Source organism: Carassius gibelio, chromosome B22 (assembly GCF_023724105.1).
Source record: "Carassius gibelio isolate Cgi1373 ecotype wild population from Czech Republic chromosome B22, carGib1.2-hapl.c, whole genome shotgun sequence".
Lineage (NCBI taxonomy): Eukaryota > Metazoa > Chordata > Actinopteri > Cypriniformes > Cyprinidae > Carassius > Carassius gibelio.
Genome location: NC_068417.1, coordinates 9,819,932 through 9,837,221, shown reverse-complemented (window position 1 = coordinate 9,837,221; position 17,290 = coordinate 9,819,932). Strand labels below are relative to the sequence as shown.

At 39.3% G+C, this 17,290-nt stretch overlaps 4 protein-coding genes across 5 annotated transcripts in view; all 4 read left to right on the top strand.

Annotated features, from left to right (window-relative positions):
* Positions 1–15,360, top strand: part of LOC127987304 (uncharacterized) — a 232,118-nt gene extending 216,758 nt beyond the window's left edge. For both annotated transcript variants that reach the window (XR_008161162.1, XR_008161159.1), the window contains one exon: positions 15,258–15,360. The gene's annotated coding sequence lies outside the window, so the exon portion shown is untranslated. The remainder of the gene's footprint in view (positions 1–15,257) is intronic.
* LOC127987321 (uncharacterized) overlaps positions 1–17,290 on the top strand; it is a 157,037-nt gene that overhangs the window by 95,853 nt on the left and 43,894 nt on the right. The gene's annotated exons all lie outside the window — the stretch shown is intronic.
* LOC127987320 (uncharacterized) overlaps positions 1–17,290 on the top strand; it is a 214,835-nt gene that overhangs the window by 168,815 nt on the left and 28,730 nt on the right. The gene's annotated exons all lie outside the window — the stretch shown is intronic.
* On the top strand, positions 14,072–16,383 carry LOC127987335 (SLAM family member 9). The gene is made up of 4 exons (XM_052589629.1): positions 14,072–14,227; positions 14,375–14,692; positions 15,046–15,360; positions 15,959–16,383. Exons 1-4 carry the CDS (start codon positions 14,170–14,172, stop codon positions 15,964–15,966), a joined length of 699 nt encoding a protein of 232 aa, XP_052445589.1. The 5' UTR covers positions 14,072–14,169; the 3' UTR covers positions 15,967–16,383.

Here is a 17,290-nt window from a genome sequence, read left to right as displayed (position 1 = left end):
GCAGTCATTTGAAGAGTTTGTCTTTTCATATTTATAGAATGAAAACTTTGAAGATGTTTCACCAATTTTGGTTCTGTTTGTGTTTGTGGCGTCTGACTGGTGAGTTTAAACGTGTTTTTATGACTTCAGTTGTTTCTGTTCTGATACTATGAAATATATGCTGTATATGTGTGTGTGTGTGTGTGTGTGTGTGTGTGAAGCAAATTACAAACATTAGGACAAATACAGTAAAACAAATATGCAAATGAAATGAACAGGTAGGACTATATTAATTTAATGTAGATTTCAGTAGAATTTCAGTAGAATTCAAATAAGAAATTAACTAATTGAAAAATCAAATGAATGAACATTGCCAACTTTATATGAATTCTCATCAAGACTGGCATTTTGATAATATTTCGTGTATATTTGGCCATGTAAGTTGCAGAGAACTGAATTTGGATCACACGCTGTCCGAGAGGCAACTTTGTTTCTGAGTGCATTGAGTTTATTTCTGCAGCTCATTGCACTTAATAACATTAAGCATGTAACATATATTTAACAGTAATGTGTCGAGTCAGTTTTCTGCTATCTAATCTAAAACACTAGGTGTGTGCTCTATGCAAACTGTTTAGTGTATGACATTGAAGTACCTCAAGATCGATTTCAATGCATGTTTCTGCAACTGTCTGTATTCTTATCACTATCACTGTACTTTGACATCATACACCATTTAGTCTGTGCTTCGCCACTTTACGACGAGTACACCTTTTGACTTCTCAAAACTTTTTGAAGGAGGTCTATTAAAATCTAGCACTTATTGAAAGAAGTTCTGATTACTCATATTGCCATTGCCAATACAACCAAATGTCTATTGTCTAGACAAGGAAGGTTCAACAAAGTCTTTCAGTTGACCCGGCAGAGGAGAGAAAGAGTGCTGAAGTAGGATAGAAGGGCCTGGGGCATTATGGCTGGATAATGTGGTGGGGAAAGTAGGTATTATCTGCCAGCCTGAGGTGTTTTGGTTCGCCATTCCAATGGGGAAAGGGTATGTGGTACAGTAGATTCCCACTGTTTTATGGAGAGACAGCTAACATCTCATCATGTACCATCTTGATCAATTTTCCACTTGAAAGACAGGTTAGGCAGTTTTAATTTCTCTGTCCGGGCCTGGTCATCATACCCTGTCCATACCTTGTCTCAGCAATGATATTTGAGCTTCGCTTAGGACTTTGTCATTCAATTATTTGCTTTTCTATTTAGATTTTGGATTCAAATGATTATGAAAACTCGATAATTGAGGGTAAAATGTTTATTGTGCCACTGTAGCATTCCATCCAGCCTTTCCTTCACAATGGTGTGCTTTCATTCAGCCAAAGAGCCAAATAAGTGAGTGTTGTAAAATGCAGTCCACTCCCGCTTAACTGTGCTGCTAGGTATTAAACAGTGTTATTAAAAGCACATTAAACAAAGTATACTGTGTGCTTTGGGTTCACGCTTAAATTGTAAAATAGCCTACACACCATTGGAGTAATTTACGAGTGGGATGGGTGAGACATGACCTCATGACTTTTCCTATGTTTGATATTGTCCCCAGCAGGTGATGTAACTACAAAACTCCTTCCAGAAAAGGGAGGAGAATTGTGGACCTCTATCGGACACGATATTCTCAGGAAGACGTGAATCTAATCTAACGTGAATGCGAACAGTGATCCCCTGGGGCAGAGACGAGGCATGATAGAATGGGCAAGGGCGTGCTTAACATTTCGTTCAATACCCCAGACAGCCGCACCCACCACCAATCCTTGAGGCAGAATCCTCTCATCATTGGGTTTGGATTCGGGAGAGGCGAACTGGCGAGAGAGGGAATCAGGCTTTTGATTCTTGGAGCCGGGGCGGTAGGAAATAGTGAAATCAAAACGTGCAAAGAAAAGAGACCAGCGTGCCTGACGAGCGTTAAGTCTCTTAGCAGAACGGATATATTCAAGGTTACGATTGTCAGTCCAGACAATGAACGGAACTGAAGATCCCTCCAGCCAGTGACGCCACTCCCCTAACGCAAGAGTTAAGATGATCAAAAACCTGCGCAACCTCACTCCAAACTAAACGGATCTTGATAGAAGTAAGCGTGGTGAGGGGAGCTGCCACCTGACTAAAGTAAACTAAAGTAGACTAAACTAAACCGGTGATAGAAATTAGAACATCATTGACTAGAGCTTGAAAAACTGCGGGGGCGTTAACCAGGCCGAAGGGTAAAACCCGGTATTCAAAGTGACCAAGCAGGGTATTAAAGGCGGTCTTCCACTCATCTCCCTCTTTAATGCGAACTAGATGATAGGCATTGCAGAGGTCTAGTTTTGTGAAGAACTGCGCCCCCTGCAGGATCTCAAAGGCAGATGACATAAGTGGCAAGGGATAACGGTTCTTAACAGTTATGTCACTTAAGCCTCTGTAATCAATGCAGGGGCTTAAAGAGCTGTCCTTCTTCTTGCACCGGCAGGAGAGGAAGAGTAGACAATGTTACCTGCGTCCAATGATTCGGAGTGATACCTCTCTAGAGCCACATGCTCGGGAACTGATGCTGCAATCACAGGGCAGGTGCAGAGGAAGAGAAGCGGCCTGGGAACGACTAAAATCCGCTAGCAAATCGAAGTACTCCTCAGGGACTCCTGACAAATCACCCGGCTTCTCCTGAAAAACAGAAACAGAAGACACGGGAGGAACAGCAGATATCAAACACTTAACATTACAAGAAAGATTCCATGAAAGGATGGAGCCCATAGGCCATTTAATTTGAGGATTATGCTCAACAAGCCAAGGACGGCCCAAAACAACAGGGGTATTAGAGGAGTGAAAAACCAAAAAAGAAATAGTCTCACGGTGAATGCCGGAAATGGTGAGGCTCAAGGGGGCAGTAGCATGGCGAACCCTGGCTAGAACCCGGCCATCCAAGGCAAAGACATTGGAGGGATCCTGAAGATCGACGAGAGGAATTCGGTGCTCAAGAGCCCATGCTTCGTCCACAAAATTCCCCTCAGAACCGGAGTCTAAGAGGGCTTGACAGGAGGTGGAGGAGTTGGACCAGAAAAGGTGTAATGGAATGGTAGTGCGTGGGCATGACGGAGGGTCCAGAGAGGATGCGCTCACCATTAACCCTCTCTCTACTGGTGAGCTTTGGCTCAGTGTTTGTCAGAGCCACAGTAAAGGCAGAGCTGATTGACGATGTGGCGCTGGCACTCGGCAGCCGAGATGCGGATCCCGCCAAGCTGCATGGGCTCTGGGACTGCCATCGAAGCGGAGTAAGAACTGGTCTCAGGAGGTATAAGGAGTGTGGGCTCCGTGTTGCGAGCGCGTCGTCGCACCTCAAAACACTTCTCAACGTGCAGCGCCAAGTCGATGAGGGAGTTGTGGCGTGAAGGAGTCTTGTAGGCCAGAACCTCATCCTTGATCTCAGCATTGAGACCCTCGATGAAACGCGCCACGAGCGCATGCTCATATGATCCACAGGTGGTGGAGAGAGTACGGAACTCCACGGAAAAATCCGCGACCGCGTGAGGCCTCGGGACCATGAATGGATCGGTCAAAAACCCGTAACATCTCCTTCTTAAAATGGGTGTACTGGCTAACACAGTCTCCATCAGCATGCCAAACGGCCGTTCCCCACTCACGAGCCCTTCCCTTGAGCAGAGAGATGATGTAGGCGATACGAGTGCGATCCTGGGCATAGCTGATAGGCTGAAGCGAAAAAACAACCTCACAATGGATCAGAAAAGACATACACTCTGTCTGCTCACCCGCATAGCAGGGGGATTGTTCACACGGGGCTCAGCAGCGTCCGCAGTCTTCCAGGCAGAGTCTCTGTGGAAAAGATGGAACTGTCTGGTAAGGTCGACCATCTGGGCGGCTAGGGTATCTAAGGCTTGACGTGGTTAGTAATAATCCAACAGGTAATGGAAAGAGACAGAGCTATAAATAGAGAGCCTAATAATAGGAGATAGAGAGCAGGTGAGCGGAAGAGAACGAGGAACAGCTGAAGATGAGAGTAGAGATAAGTGAGCGCAAAGAAAAAAGGAAAGAACCAGCAGATGGAGATAGAGATAGAAAAGAGAAAGAACTTGGATCATGACAACTTACTTCAGTGGTATGAGATGAGTGGATGCTTTCAACTGATTTCTTATCCCAGGTAAAATAAAAGCGCACTGAAATACACTTTTCTTCAGTAAACTTGGACGCTAAAGTGCCCTTGCGGTCCGGTCTGCACTGGTCCCCGATTTCTGCCAAGGGATATGAAGATTTTTGATCGTGGACACTAAAAATGTCTCCTTTTAGAAGAAATATCGTTTTATTGTGCTGCAGCACACGTTCTATCAGCTGCTGTTCTGGCGCCGTAGAATCAATATACTGCAACATAAGTTAAAGTAAATTAACGTCAGTGTTAACACATCCAATCAGCTGCTGGTCCACATTGAATTTGATAGTAGAAAAAAAAAATACTATGGAAGTCACTGTGAACCAGAAACTTCCAGCCAGATTCGTGTCTGGCTCTAGGATGAACATTTTGGGCTCTGGTGATATGAGAGCAGGATCCATAATTAGCACTGGTCTGTTACCTATGTGGTTGCCTAAGCTGTTGAATCTACATGTGCAACCACTTCTGCACCCCGCCAGAGGCACGGGGGCAGTATACTTAGTCAGTGTCAGTTGGCTTTTTGCAAACATATTTTATTTTGAGAAAGCACTTTCCACATTAAGTGTACTGATAATGCCCTAGATATCAAGTTTGTCTGTTTATACTGACACGTGCTGTTACACATAACAGGGAATTTGATAAACCATGCAGCAAAACACCAAGATTAAGCTTTAACAGATGACAAACTCTGTTTTTCAGGTGTGCTGGGTTTTACAAATGAGATATCAGTGATGAAGGAAAGTTCAGTCACTCTGAACTCTGATCTTACTGAAATGAAGTATGATCATCAGATTCAGTGGAGGTTTGGAAATGAAAACACTTTAATAGCTGAAATCAATAAACGGACTGACAGCATGACTGTATATGATGGTGTTCTTGATGGAAGATTCAGAAACAGACTGAAGCTGAACAATCAAACTGGATCTCTGACCATCACAAACATCACAACTCATCATGCTGGACGTTATGAACTGCAGGTCAACAATGTGAGGAAGTGTTTCCTTCTCATTGTGAATGGTGAGTTGGTTTCATGTGTTTTGTATTTTAATCAGCACAAAGATACAATTAATAATCCAAACTTTCTGTTTATGTTCTGTATGTCTGATGATTCAGGAGACGAGTCAGTGTCAGTGAAAATTGGAAATTCAGTCACTCTAAACTCTGGTCTTACTCAAATCATGGAGGATGACAAGATTCAGTGGGAGTTTTTAGATGATGCAAGAATATGGTTGTCTGGATATGAATACATTTTAATAGCTGAAATCAATAAACGGCCAGACAGCATGACTATATTTGATAATGCTCTTGATGGGAGATTCAGAGGCAGACTGAAGCTGGACAAACAAACTGGATCTCTTACCATCAGAAACACAATAATTCATCATGCTGGACCTTATAAACTGCAGACCAAATATGTGAAGATCAATTTCCTTTTAACAGTCTATGGTGAGTTAAGAAAACATGTTTTCTCCTGTTATTTGATGACATTTCATTCATCATTTTGTTTCTTTTAGCTGTTTTACAATATTATTTAAGTTTTAAATTTGTAACAAAAAAAGGTGACGTGACATTCAGCCAACTCTCGAACCATTAGGCCATTTGACTATGTAGTATAGTAAACCACTGTCAACAAGGGCGTAACTTTGGGTATACCATTGGGGGGGGGGGGGGGGGGGTTAAAATCACAATTATATAATTATATAATTATAATATACATAATTCAGAAACTGAGTAAATACAAGTGTGGACTGACGTAACGTTAGTTGTGCTTTGATTCATTTTGTCACTTTGCAAACTCCATGCAAAAAAAATAAATAAATAAAAATACAAATAAAAATAACAATAATCTCAAACTGAGCCAGAGGTGGTAAATTCCTAATAATGTACGTATTTTTTTTTAGGTATTTTAATAAGATAGATACCTAAAATATGTTGCGCATACAGCTCAACTAATGTGATCGTTATAAAGTTGTCTGAACAGCAAAACACATCCACTAGCACATATTTGACATATTATATCCTGCTATAGCTAAAAAAAATTGTGTGAAATTTTGAATAAAAAAGGAAATAAAAGCAGATCATCAGTCATTCAGCAATATTGTATGTGACAAGCACTGAATGAATATCCATGGGAACCATAAAGTGATACTATGATCAATAATGGTCGCCTTGAAATACTTTTAAACTTACGTGTGAAAAGGTTAAGTAAGGTTTACATTTAGACGTGTATTTGTTTTGTTTTGAGTATATGGTCAATATATAAAGGAATTAAAAAGATGGGCACAAAACCTGTTTGTCGCTCCCCACTTGTCATGTCTCTATACACAGTAGCGGTTTTAGGCACGGGCGAACCGGGCAGCCGCCCGGGGCGTCATTTTTTCGTGACACATTGGGGGCGGCAGCACGAGCAGATAAATAAAAAAACTTTGTGTCGCGAAGTGGTTTTTCGTCATTGATATCATTTCACTGTGTGTGGAATTGGCAAATTGGCGCTCCCTGCAGCTGCCGGCGCCCCTGCTTGCTGAAAATATCCACTGAAGCTTTGTGTTGTGAGAGAAGTGTAAGGCCGGTGACACACTGGCTGCGTGGCGTGAGCGCCGCGTGTCTGAAGCGTCCCAGAAGCGTGGCGGATTCTGTGTCTTTACACACCAGAAGCGTGCCTGACGCGGCGCTGGCGCGCTGCTGCTGTAGAGGGAGATCGTTGACAGACCAGGCTCATGCCTTCATTACAACAATATATACTTTTTTTTACACACCTACGCCTACTGATAAAGGACACCATCAAAAGTATTGACGGCGAAATAGTTTATGTTTGACAGGTGCAATATTTGAAAATCGATATTTTTTTTTTAATTACATTTATATCTGAATTTATGTCAACCTACAGACTTTCAAATATCAAAATATCAGGAATTCATATGTATTTGTGTACAAAATGACATTTAAACACATTTTCCTATTATATTTTGCCTGGAAAAGCTTCCAACACGCGCGCGTGTCGTGGTAAAAATAGGCGTCGGTTCTATTTCTAGCAAGCAAGCGTTTGCCGCGCGGCTCGAGCCGCGCCTGAGACGCGCGTCTCACGCAGGCGGTCTGTAAGCTCTAACCTGTTAACATGGGAGCCGAATTAAAACCCGACACGCCACGCGGCTGAGACGCTTGCGCCACGCATCCAGTGTGTCACCGGCCTAAGGGAGTGGGGCGAGAGGCGCGTGCGACATTTCACCTCTGGGTCTCTCTCAAATGGAACGGACAGGGCGGGGGTGGACGGGGACGGGGGATCCACACTACTACTAGTAATATAATTAATAATAGGCTAAAGTCAGTCACACACCTCGACTTTCTTCCAAATAACGCACATTTCATTCATAATGTTATAATACAGGCCTATAGTTCCTGCAAATGAAACTAGGTAATACAAAACGATTATGCGGTCATCAAGGTGAATTGGTTTAGTCTTGACTTCTGGTCCTGAGTGACAGTTGGGGGGGATGGGAAATCTGTTGATTGTCGAGTGCCAAATAAACAGAGATGGAGAAGAAAAGGTCAAAGCCATCAGGTGCCCAGTTTCGAAAAAAAAGAAAAGAAGAAGAGGAGAAACGAGCAAAAGATAAAGGTATGCAACTATTGTCTCTGTATGATTACAGTATCCATTTCATGAATGAATGGCTAATGTTAATTGGTGGTGGGTATAACTCTACCTCGCTCGAAAGGGGTCTCGCCCAGGGTGTATTTCAATGTAGAACCGCCACTGTCTATACATAAAGTCAGGATCTAGTCATAGCTGGGGGCGTGGTGAGGGCGGAGTCAGCGTGGGGGAAAATACAATGAACATCGTGTGTACTTGACAAAAAATGCACATATTGAGCACTCATTCCCAGAGACACGTAGAACAATTGTAGTCTCTTTTAACTTTAATATTCATGTACACTAGTCCATATCGATATTTTATTCATTTTACAGCCAAATTCCATGACGTTCTGCTTTATATAGCCAGTTCCATTTTTGACTGGATTCCGCGATTCTATCCGTTTCATTTCGCAAACACACAGAGGGGGTGAATTTCTGAATGAAAGTGTAAAAGTTCTGACACAAAACTAAGTTGTTACATATCCTCCCGCTTTTTTAAATGGGTAACCTATAAGGAAATCCTTGGCCTTTTCTAGCGGTATCACATAGACTAAAGCTCTTAGCAGACGCGTTTTCATGCGAGGTTAGGTTCGACACTAGGCTACATAGTTTTGCTTCAGGTAGAATGATAAGGCTAATAATACTTGCATGTCACTTTCTGAAACTACCTTACACAGTTTTGATAACGTTAATAATGAACACAATGTTAATATAGCCTGCCTGTAATGATATGTCGACTGCACACATACACAAGCTTAGTCTTGGGATTCCACAACTTCCCTTGATCATCAACACAACTTATTGCTTGTAGCCATTTTGTAATCCTTTCCGCCTCTGTGTGTTTATTAGGAAGGATGTGGAACTTCAATTCATAATTTGTTAGTTTATTGGAGGTGCAGAAAATAACACAACAACTGACTGCACAAAATAGTGAACAAACTTGGTGGAGAAAGCAGGTTGGGCAATACGAAGTAGTCGGTGCGGTGGACGGGGGTATATAAATAAAGAAATAAATAAAGAAAAGTACTCATTCGGAATATTTCATATTTATTTTACTCTGAATGATGTGATGATATTGGGGGGGGGGGGGGGTCATATTAGATGGATCTGATTTTTGAGGGGGTCATGACCCCGTAACCCCCATGCAAATTACGCATGATTGTCAATAAATTGAACAGTATTAATCTGTTTACTCCTGTTTCTGTTGTTCTTCATGTGTGTGTTTGGTGATACAGATGAAATATCAGTGATGGAGGGAGATTCACTCACTTTAAACTCTGATTTTATTGAAATGATGGATGATGATGAGTTTTGGAGGATTCGATCGAAGGTTTTGACTGATGATCAGATTGAGTGGAGGTTTTTAAAGACTTTAATAGCTAAAATCAATAGAAGTGTTAACACAAGCACCGTATATAAGTATGTTCTTGATGGGAGATTCAGAGACAGACTGAAGCTGGACAATCAAACTGGATCTCTGACCATCATGAACATCACACATGAAGATGCTGGAGATTATAAACTAAAGATAACTGGATCAAAACCGTCATCAATAACATTTAGAGTTTCTGTCTTTAGTAAGTAGTGATTGTTTTCCCTGTCCTTCACATATGCTTGATATTAGTGTTTATTGACTGAGCTGATCTCAGTTTGATGTTTTTATTCCTCAGACTCTGAACACTGTTGTGGTTCTACTGAAGCTGTGATCCTATTGGTCCTCTTTGCGCTGGTGGGCGTGGCTACTGTAATTCTTCTGGTTTATGACATCAGATCCTGAAGAGCTTTACGAGATCAACCACATATTCACACCTCAGGGAACATGACTGATGATGTTATTTCTCACAAATTACAGTGTATTCATATTTGTGAGATTTGTTAAATGAATGCTATATATGTTCATTTTTTCAACAAAGTACAGAAGTCTGAATCAGAATGTGATATTCAAAGGTCCTTCAAGTGTGTTTTATTTTTCTGGTGTTTTTGTCATAATACTGATGATTATTTGAGCTTGTGCTATATCAGTGATCCTCAAAATCTGGTTCGCGAGATCCAGTTTCCTGCAGAGTTTGGCTCCGACTCTAATTAAACACACCTGCCTGTGATTTTCTAATGATCCTGAAGACACTGATTAGCAAACTCATGCGTGTTTGATTAGGATTAGAGCTAAACTTCGCAGGAAAGTGGATCTCGCGAGCCAGATTTGAGGATCACTGTGCTATATTTTTCACTGTCAGATTTGTAAAAAAAAAAAAACTTCCACAAATCGAAAGTAACAGCAAAGTTGCTTTACAGTACAGTGCGTTTCCACTTCAGCGTCAAATCTGAGATCTGTACCGCTGGTAATGCCACAATGCCACTGCTTTGGGGCATGCCAAATTTAGGGCAGAGCACACCTCTTAAACTAGTCATATGATGCGATTTCAAGTTTTCCTTTTCAAGCTGTTTGTGCATATATACGTTCCCTAAAGTTGCAAATTCTAAAGTCCGAAACCCAAAGAGATAGTCTTTATAAAAGTGAAGCCCCCCTAGTAATAGTAATTGGTTGTCGCATGCTGTTTTTCCGCTCAATATTGATATAAAGTTGAGGAATGCCCAAACTTTTTGATACTCTTGAACGCTTTAACACTCTATGCACTGCTTTCAGTCCCATGATGCACCACGCATGCATATAAATACATTCGGGAAACATCCCACAGCACAACAACCTGAGCCCAACTTCAGTCTACTTATCACTTTAACTTTAACTATCTTAGTATTCGGCGCCACTAGCCAGATCAATAAACAAACACAGACCAGAAGAAATTAACTTCAGGCCAGGTGCGTGCGCCCGATGAAACGTCTATATTTCTCAGATTAGACACACAAATCTCTTTTTACTACTGAAGTCCATCTGTCCTCAGTATTTGCTTGCATTTATCAATAAACTTTTCCCACTCTTGAGGATCAAGTCTCTCCATGCTTTATTACATATGTTATGTGGCTCCTGGATTGTGTATTTCATTACTGTCACATATAAGCTTTACATTATTTAATATAATAATTAATATAATTAATTAATATAATAATTTGCAGATAATTAGTTTTTTTTTTTCTAAGATAATTAACAAAATTATTTCCTACTTTAACCGGAGATAATATTGATTTGCAAAATATAATAATATACTCTGAGACCCACATAGCAACTTTTTGTTGGCCCAGATCCGGCCCACATCTGGCACCCGTGGAAAGATGATCTGGCCCACATGCAGCATGGAATGATGGCACTTGGGCGGACCGCTCCTGTTTGCCAGATTTGGGCCACAAGCAGAACATAGCAATGCCACATGTCAGCCAAGAGTAAAGAAATTAACCAGAAATGGACCTTATCTGAGCCACAAAATCTGTGTATATTAAATATGAAGTAATTTCAGCCTTAATAAGCCTGTTAACAAGCAGAATCACTGATAGAAAGAAGAGAACAGAAAAAAAAGATGAGCAGAAACACAAGAACTACAACTGACTTCAGCCACAACCTTAGATGAAATCAGCTGAAGATAAAATAAGACATTGAATCTCTGGAGATCTCACCAGAGGAGAATTAAACAACTCCACAAACAGCATTACCAGCTTCACTTATTACTAACCAGACTGACTTTATTTCTGTTAGACATCTACAAAAGTTTTAATGATAATTAACAGAGGTTTAACTCTAACGTGTGTCACCATAACAGTGATTAGTGTTTCCAGTAGTTGGCCTCTTAACTCTTATTCTATCTTTTGTCTTTTTTGGCTAATGTGACAGTGTGTTTGTTAATCACTATTGTAAATCACTTTACAATAAGACCTCATTAGTTAACTTTAGTTAATGCATTAACATCCAAGGCAAGGCAAGGCAAGGCAAGTTTATTTATAGCACATTTCGTACACAATGGTAATTCAAAAAGAAATAAAAAAAATTATGAAGAAAAATAATCACAAAAATAAAACAAGCAATTTAAGAACTTGAAAATGAAAATGATTTAAAAATTGACTTAAAATGAATTTAAGAAAGTTTAAAAATAGAAAATGATTTTACAAAGTGTGAATGAACAATAAAAGACCAAAACACTTTTAAACAATATCTAGGGCATTTGTAGTGCAGATTTTTTATTTTTGTTTTTGTTTGAAGATAAACAGCCTATTAAGTCTAAATATTTCAGTAGTTGGCTCTGTAATAAATACCATAGGAAAAAAACAAATCTGAATAGTTATTTAAGATTATTTATGGTTTAGAAAGTAACAGCTGCTTTTTTTTTACTGTGTTAACAGGGTAAGGGCTGCATTTAGCGCCATCTGCTGTCAGAGAGTGAATGTGATTTCATCTCACGTGTTCCTCCATGTGCTACTCATTTTACATCAGAGCCCATGTGCTCTTTCAAGTACCGGATACCGGTACAAGTCTAATCTCAACAAATTAGAATATGGTGACATGCCAATCAGCATGCTAATCAACTCAAAACACCTGCAAGCCTGAGCCTTCAAAATGGTCTCTTAGTTTGGTTCACTAGGCTACACAATCATGGGGAAGACATACAGTTGTCCAGAAGACAATCATTGACACCCTTCACAAGGAGGGTAAGCCACAAACATTAATTGCCAAAGAAGGTGACTGTTCACAGAGTGCTGTATCCAAGCATGTTAACAGAAAGTTGAGTGGAAGGAAAAAGCATGGAAGAAAAAGATGCACAACCAACCTAGGATTGTCAAGAAAAATAGATTCAAGAATTTGAGTGAACGTCACAAGGAATGGACTGAGGCATCGAGAGCCACCACACACAGACGTGTCAAGAGATTTACTGAACCACAGACAACGTCAGAGGTGTCTTACCTGGGCTAAGGAGAAGAAGAACTGGACTGTTGCCCAGTGGTCCAAAGTCCTCTTTTCAGATTAGAGCAAGTTTTGTATTTCATTTGGAAACCAAGGTCCTAGAGTCTGGAGGAAGGGTGGAGAAGCTCAAAGCCCAAGATGCTTGAAGTCCAGTGTTAAGTTTCCAGTCTGTGATGATTCTGGGGGCAATGTCATCTGCTGGTGTTGGTCCATTGTGTTTTTTGAAAACCAAAGTCAGTATCTCAACAAATTATAATATGGTGACATGCCAATCAGCTAATCAACTCAAAACACCTGCAAGCCTGAGCCTTCAAAATGGTCTCTCAGTTTGGTTCACTAGGCTACACAATCATGGGGATTTTACCAAGAAATCTTGGAGAACCATTGCTCCTTCTGCTGACCTGCATTTTGAAGATGCTGATTTCATTTTTCAGCAGGATTTGGCACCTGCCCACACTCTCAAAATCACCAAAAGTTGGTTAAATGATCATGTTGGTGTGCTTGACTGGCCGGCAAACTCACCAGACCTGAACCCCAGAGAGAATCAATGGAGTGTTGTCAAGAGGCCTTCCATATAACCTCAGCAGTGCCACAAACTGATCACCTTCATTCCACACCAAATTGAGGCAATAATTAAAGCAAAAGAAGCATCTACCAAGTATTGAGTACATGTACAGTAATTTAATTTTTTTTTATTATTATCATTATTGGTCTTATGAAGTATTATAATTTGTTGAGATATTGAATTGGTGGTTTTTTGCTAAATGTGAGACTACTACATCAGTCTGTGTGCACTGAATTTATTTACTTTATTAAGTTTTCCACAACATTCTAGTTTATTGAGATGCACCTGTATGCCAGAGGTCTCTGTGCGACTGGTAAAATGGTCTCAATTTCACAGCAGTCACTTATATTATTATAGAAAGACTAAAAACTTTTGAAGAATTCTGTTCTGCTGCTGAGGGGTGTGACTTCTTCAGGGTCTGTGAGAATGTTTTTCTGTCTCTGGCAAGGTGTGACCCTGGAGCACGAGATCCTAACAAACCAGAAGACAGTTGAGATAGTGGAACAAATGAGAAAGAAGCCACCTGACGTAGCTTGCAAAACCCACTAAAAGGAGCGGCATCTAAACAGAATGATCAGATAGTATCCATGAGCTTTTATTACACTTCATATTTAAGCATTTTCAGACTTTTGGAAAACACTTGGAAATGCTAGTGTGGACAGAGACACATGACTGTTTATTTCTGCTTAATTTGCACAGGTATTGACTTAAACTTTGACTTAAATTACTTCAGACAAGCTGTTTGCTGACCGCCTGAACTTTGCTTGTTCCTGCTTTTGAGTTTGAAAATGTAAGATAAGCATAATCTTGTTTATTTTCGTTATGTAAAAGAGGATGGACATCAGGAAGCAAACTGTGATGAAGGTTAGGGGATGAGTCACGCACAACCAGATAAATATCACAGTTCACTTGTGTTGAAGACATTTTAAGGTCTACTATCGAGAGCATTTTAGGGAACCTATGTGGAAAATGGCAATCAAACTAATTTTGTTCTGTTTGTGTTTGTGGCGTCTGGTTGGTGAGTTTGAAATGTGTTTTTATGGCTGAAGTTCTTTATGTGAAATATTCACTGTTTGCTTTAATTCAAAATCACCACAAAGATGCAGTTTTTAATCAGTTTGTGGTTTGGAAATTGATTACATTGAATCTTGTGTTTGTCCTACAGGTGTGTTTGGTGATGAAGTGAAGTCAGTGTCAGTGATGGAGGGAGATTCAGTCACTCTAAACACAGATCTTACTGAAATACAGACTTTTGATCTGATAATGTGGAGGTTTGGACCGAACGACGTGCTCATAGCTAAACTCATTGTAGGGTACATCTTTTTATATGATGGTATTGAGGGATTCGGGGACAGACTGAAACCGGACAATCAGACTGGATCTCTGACCATCACAAACATCACAACCACACACTCTGGACTTTATACAGTTAACATCTTTAGCCAAAGAATGATCAGATCTAGATTCAATGTTACTGTCTATGGTGAGTAACAGTAACAATGTCATTTGTGCATCCAGCTTCATAAAAATACATTTCTTTAGGTGTATTTACCCAAATAATGATTTATCTATAAAACAAACCATTTAAGATCACATGAACTGTCATTTATTTACTTTGTCCTTACGTTTTTAAATGGTCTCTTATTTTGTTATTTTATAAGGCATTTTCCTCTTTGACAGTGTAATCTTGTTAAATATGAATCGATTGTAAATCTTGAGAAATGAGTTAAAATGAACAGTATAAGTATTAAATACTAGTTCTCAATAAAAACACTGACAAATAAAACAGTCTTAATTATTGTTACTTACTGTTCATTTATGCTCTAATGTTTTCAGCTCGTCTACCTGTTCCTGTCATCAGCAGTAACTCTTCAAACTGTTTGTCGTCATCATCATCATCATCATCATCATCATCATCATCAAATTGTTCATTGTTGTGTTCAGTGGAGAATGTGAGTCATGTGACTCTCTCCTGGTACAAAGGAAACAGTTTATTGTCCAGTATCAGTGTGTCTGATTTCAGCATCAGTCTCTCTCTACCTCTGGAGGTGGAATATCAGGAGAAAAACAGCTACAGCTGTGTGATCAACAATCCCATCAGAAACCAGACCACACATCTGGACATCAGCAAACTCTGTCAACCATGTTCAGGTACAGCAGAGCTGGAGTTAGCGTTTATTATGTTTCAATCGAAAAATGACTCATATATTTCAATTGCTGCTTTCAAATATTGTCAATCACTGTCAAACCTTTTGCGAATCAATTGTTTGGAACCAGTGATTTGGAGCCACGCAATTTTAGTAAACGGATATTATTCATTATGAATTCCAGACTGTTTGGTGATTCAGTGAAATTATTAGTACACTTTTACTCAAAACTCACTTTAAACCCCAATCAAGTGTTTGTAATAACATCCTTTTGCAGTCACGGGTGGAATTTGGTCGTTAACTATTGTAAAAATATGCTATTTATAGCCTTTTACATCGCAGATTTTGCTTTAAACAGAGACATTCATATTAATGATTTTTATTTATCTATTAATTTATTTACTTATTTATTTAATTGTTTGCTGCTACAACAACAGATTTATATCCCATATACTAAATTTGCTGATTGTTTCTGAATAATGTTCAGGTCCAGTGCATTATCAGTTCTCATGATGAATCTGCAGCAGATTTCTTTCATTAATTGTCATGTATTAGGTATTTTTTTTCTCTTTTAACTCTTTGTGTTTGTGTTTGTCTGACAGGAATCTGAGACGGCGGTGATGAACACGTGTTTCAGCTCTGAACAATGATTCAACTTTCTCTGATTCTATTTCTCACAAATTATGCTCTGATCACAACAATTTCATCTGCCTTTTACACTTTATTACTGATGTATATATAATGTGATTTTAGTTTTTTATATTTCCTCTAAATGATCTTCCTCTAATGAGTTTATTGTGATCCTGAGTGAAGAATACTCTAGATTATCAAATAATGCTTTCTTTATTATAAACATGTTTTCCCCCCTCTCTCCACATCCGCCTGCCCTCTTGAATAAAGTTTTCTCCATGCTTTATTAAATTATGTCAAGCGCCCCCAGGGGGAATACTTGTATATGTATATACACATTTTTATCAGAGCACAACATATTGAGCTTTATATTATTAAAACCTAATTTGTAATTGTATAGTATCTTTAACTCTTTATTTCTTATTTAATATACATTTACTATTAATTGTCATTTGTTTACTCTGTTTACTAATTTATTAATGCATTGCCTCATTTTTTATTGATTTATTTATGGAATCATAACATCGGGTTTTGGGAAAACAATAACCAATGTAAAATGTGTTTATTTTCTTTAAAATAATCAGTGAATTTGTCGAGTTTGTTCTCAGAAGCGGAAGTCGTCATAGATCGGGAAGCCTCTAGTGGTGAATTGAGTCCACAGCAGAGCTGCGTTCAGCCCCGACAAACCACTGCAAAACGTTTTTTAAACGGAAACGGTGGTGCGCTGAACACCCTGTTCTGATGATGCAAGAGAATGCCATTCTTTCTGTTCTTCATGAAGAATTTTCTGAGCCTGATGAAATCTGTATGAATACATGTTAAATACGCAAAATACACTCAATGTTACAGTCACTGCCCTTGCTGTCCTGGATAAAAGACAACATGTAGAAACTGTGTTTGCTAATTATTGTGATCCAACATTTGCCTCGCATTTCAGGATGAAAAGACAACCATTTCAGGTGAAGAATAATCCACTTCTTACCCCGAGACTGTGTTATGATCTACATGACCTTATTATTTTTATTGTAAGTATTAGGCTTATCAATATTGTTGATCACTGTTGTTGTGCTATGGTATTGTAATATTTACCATTTTATAATCAGAGGACTATAGAAAAGTTTATGAAAGTGTCACTCCGCAATAAAATAGCAAAATACATATATATAGTATTTTTATGTTCCATTAATCAGTATTTCGCACACCTAAGGATATGAACCAAAAGAAATTGCAATTACTAAATGAAATTTACAAAGACTTCAAGAAGTTCCAGATCCATACTTGTGCTCTTATTATTTCAGTTATTT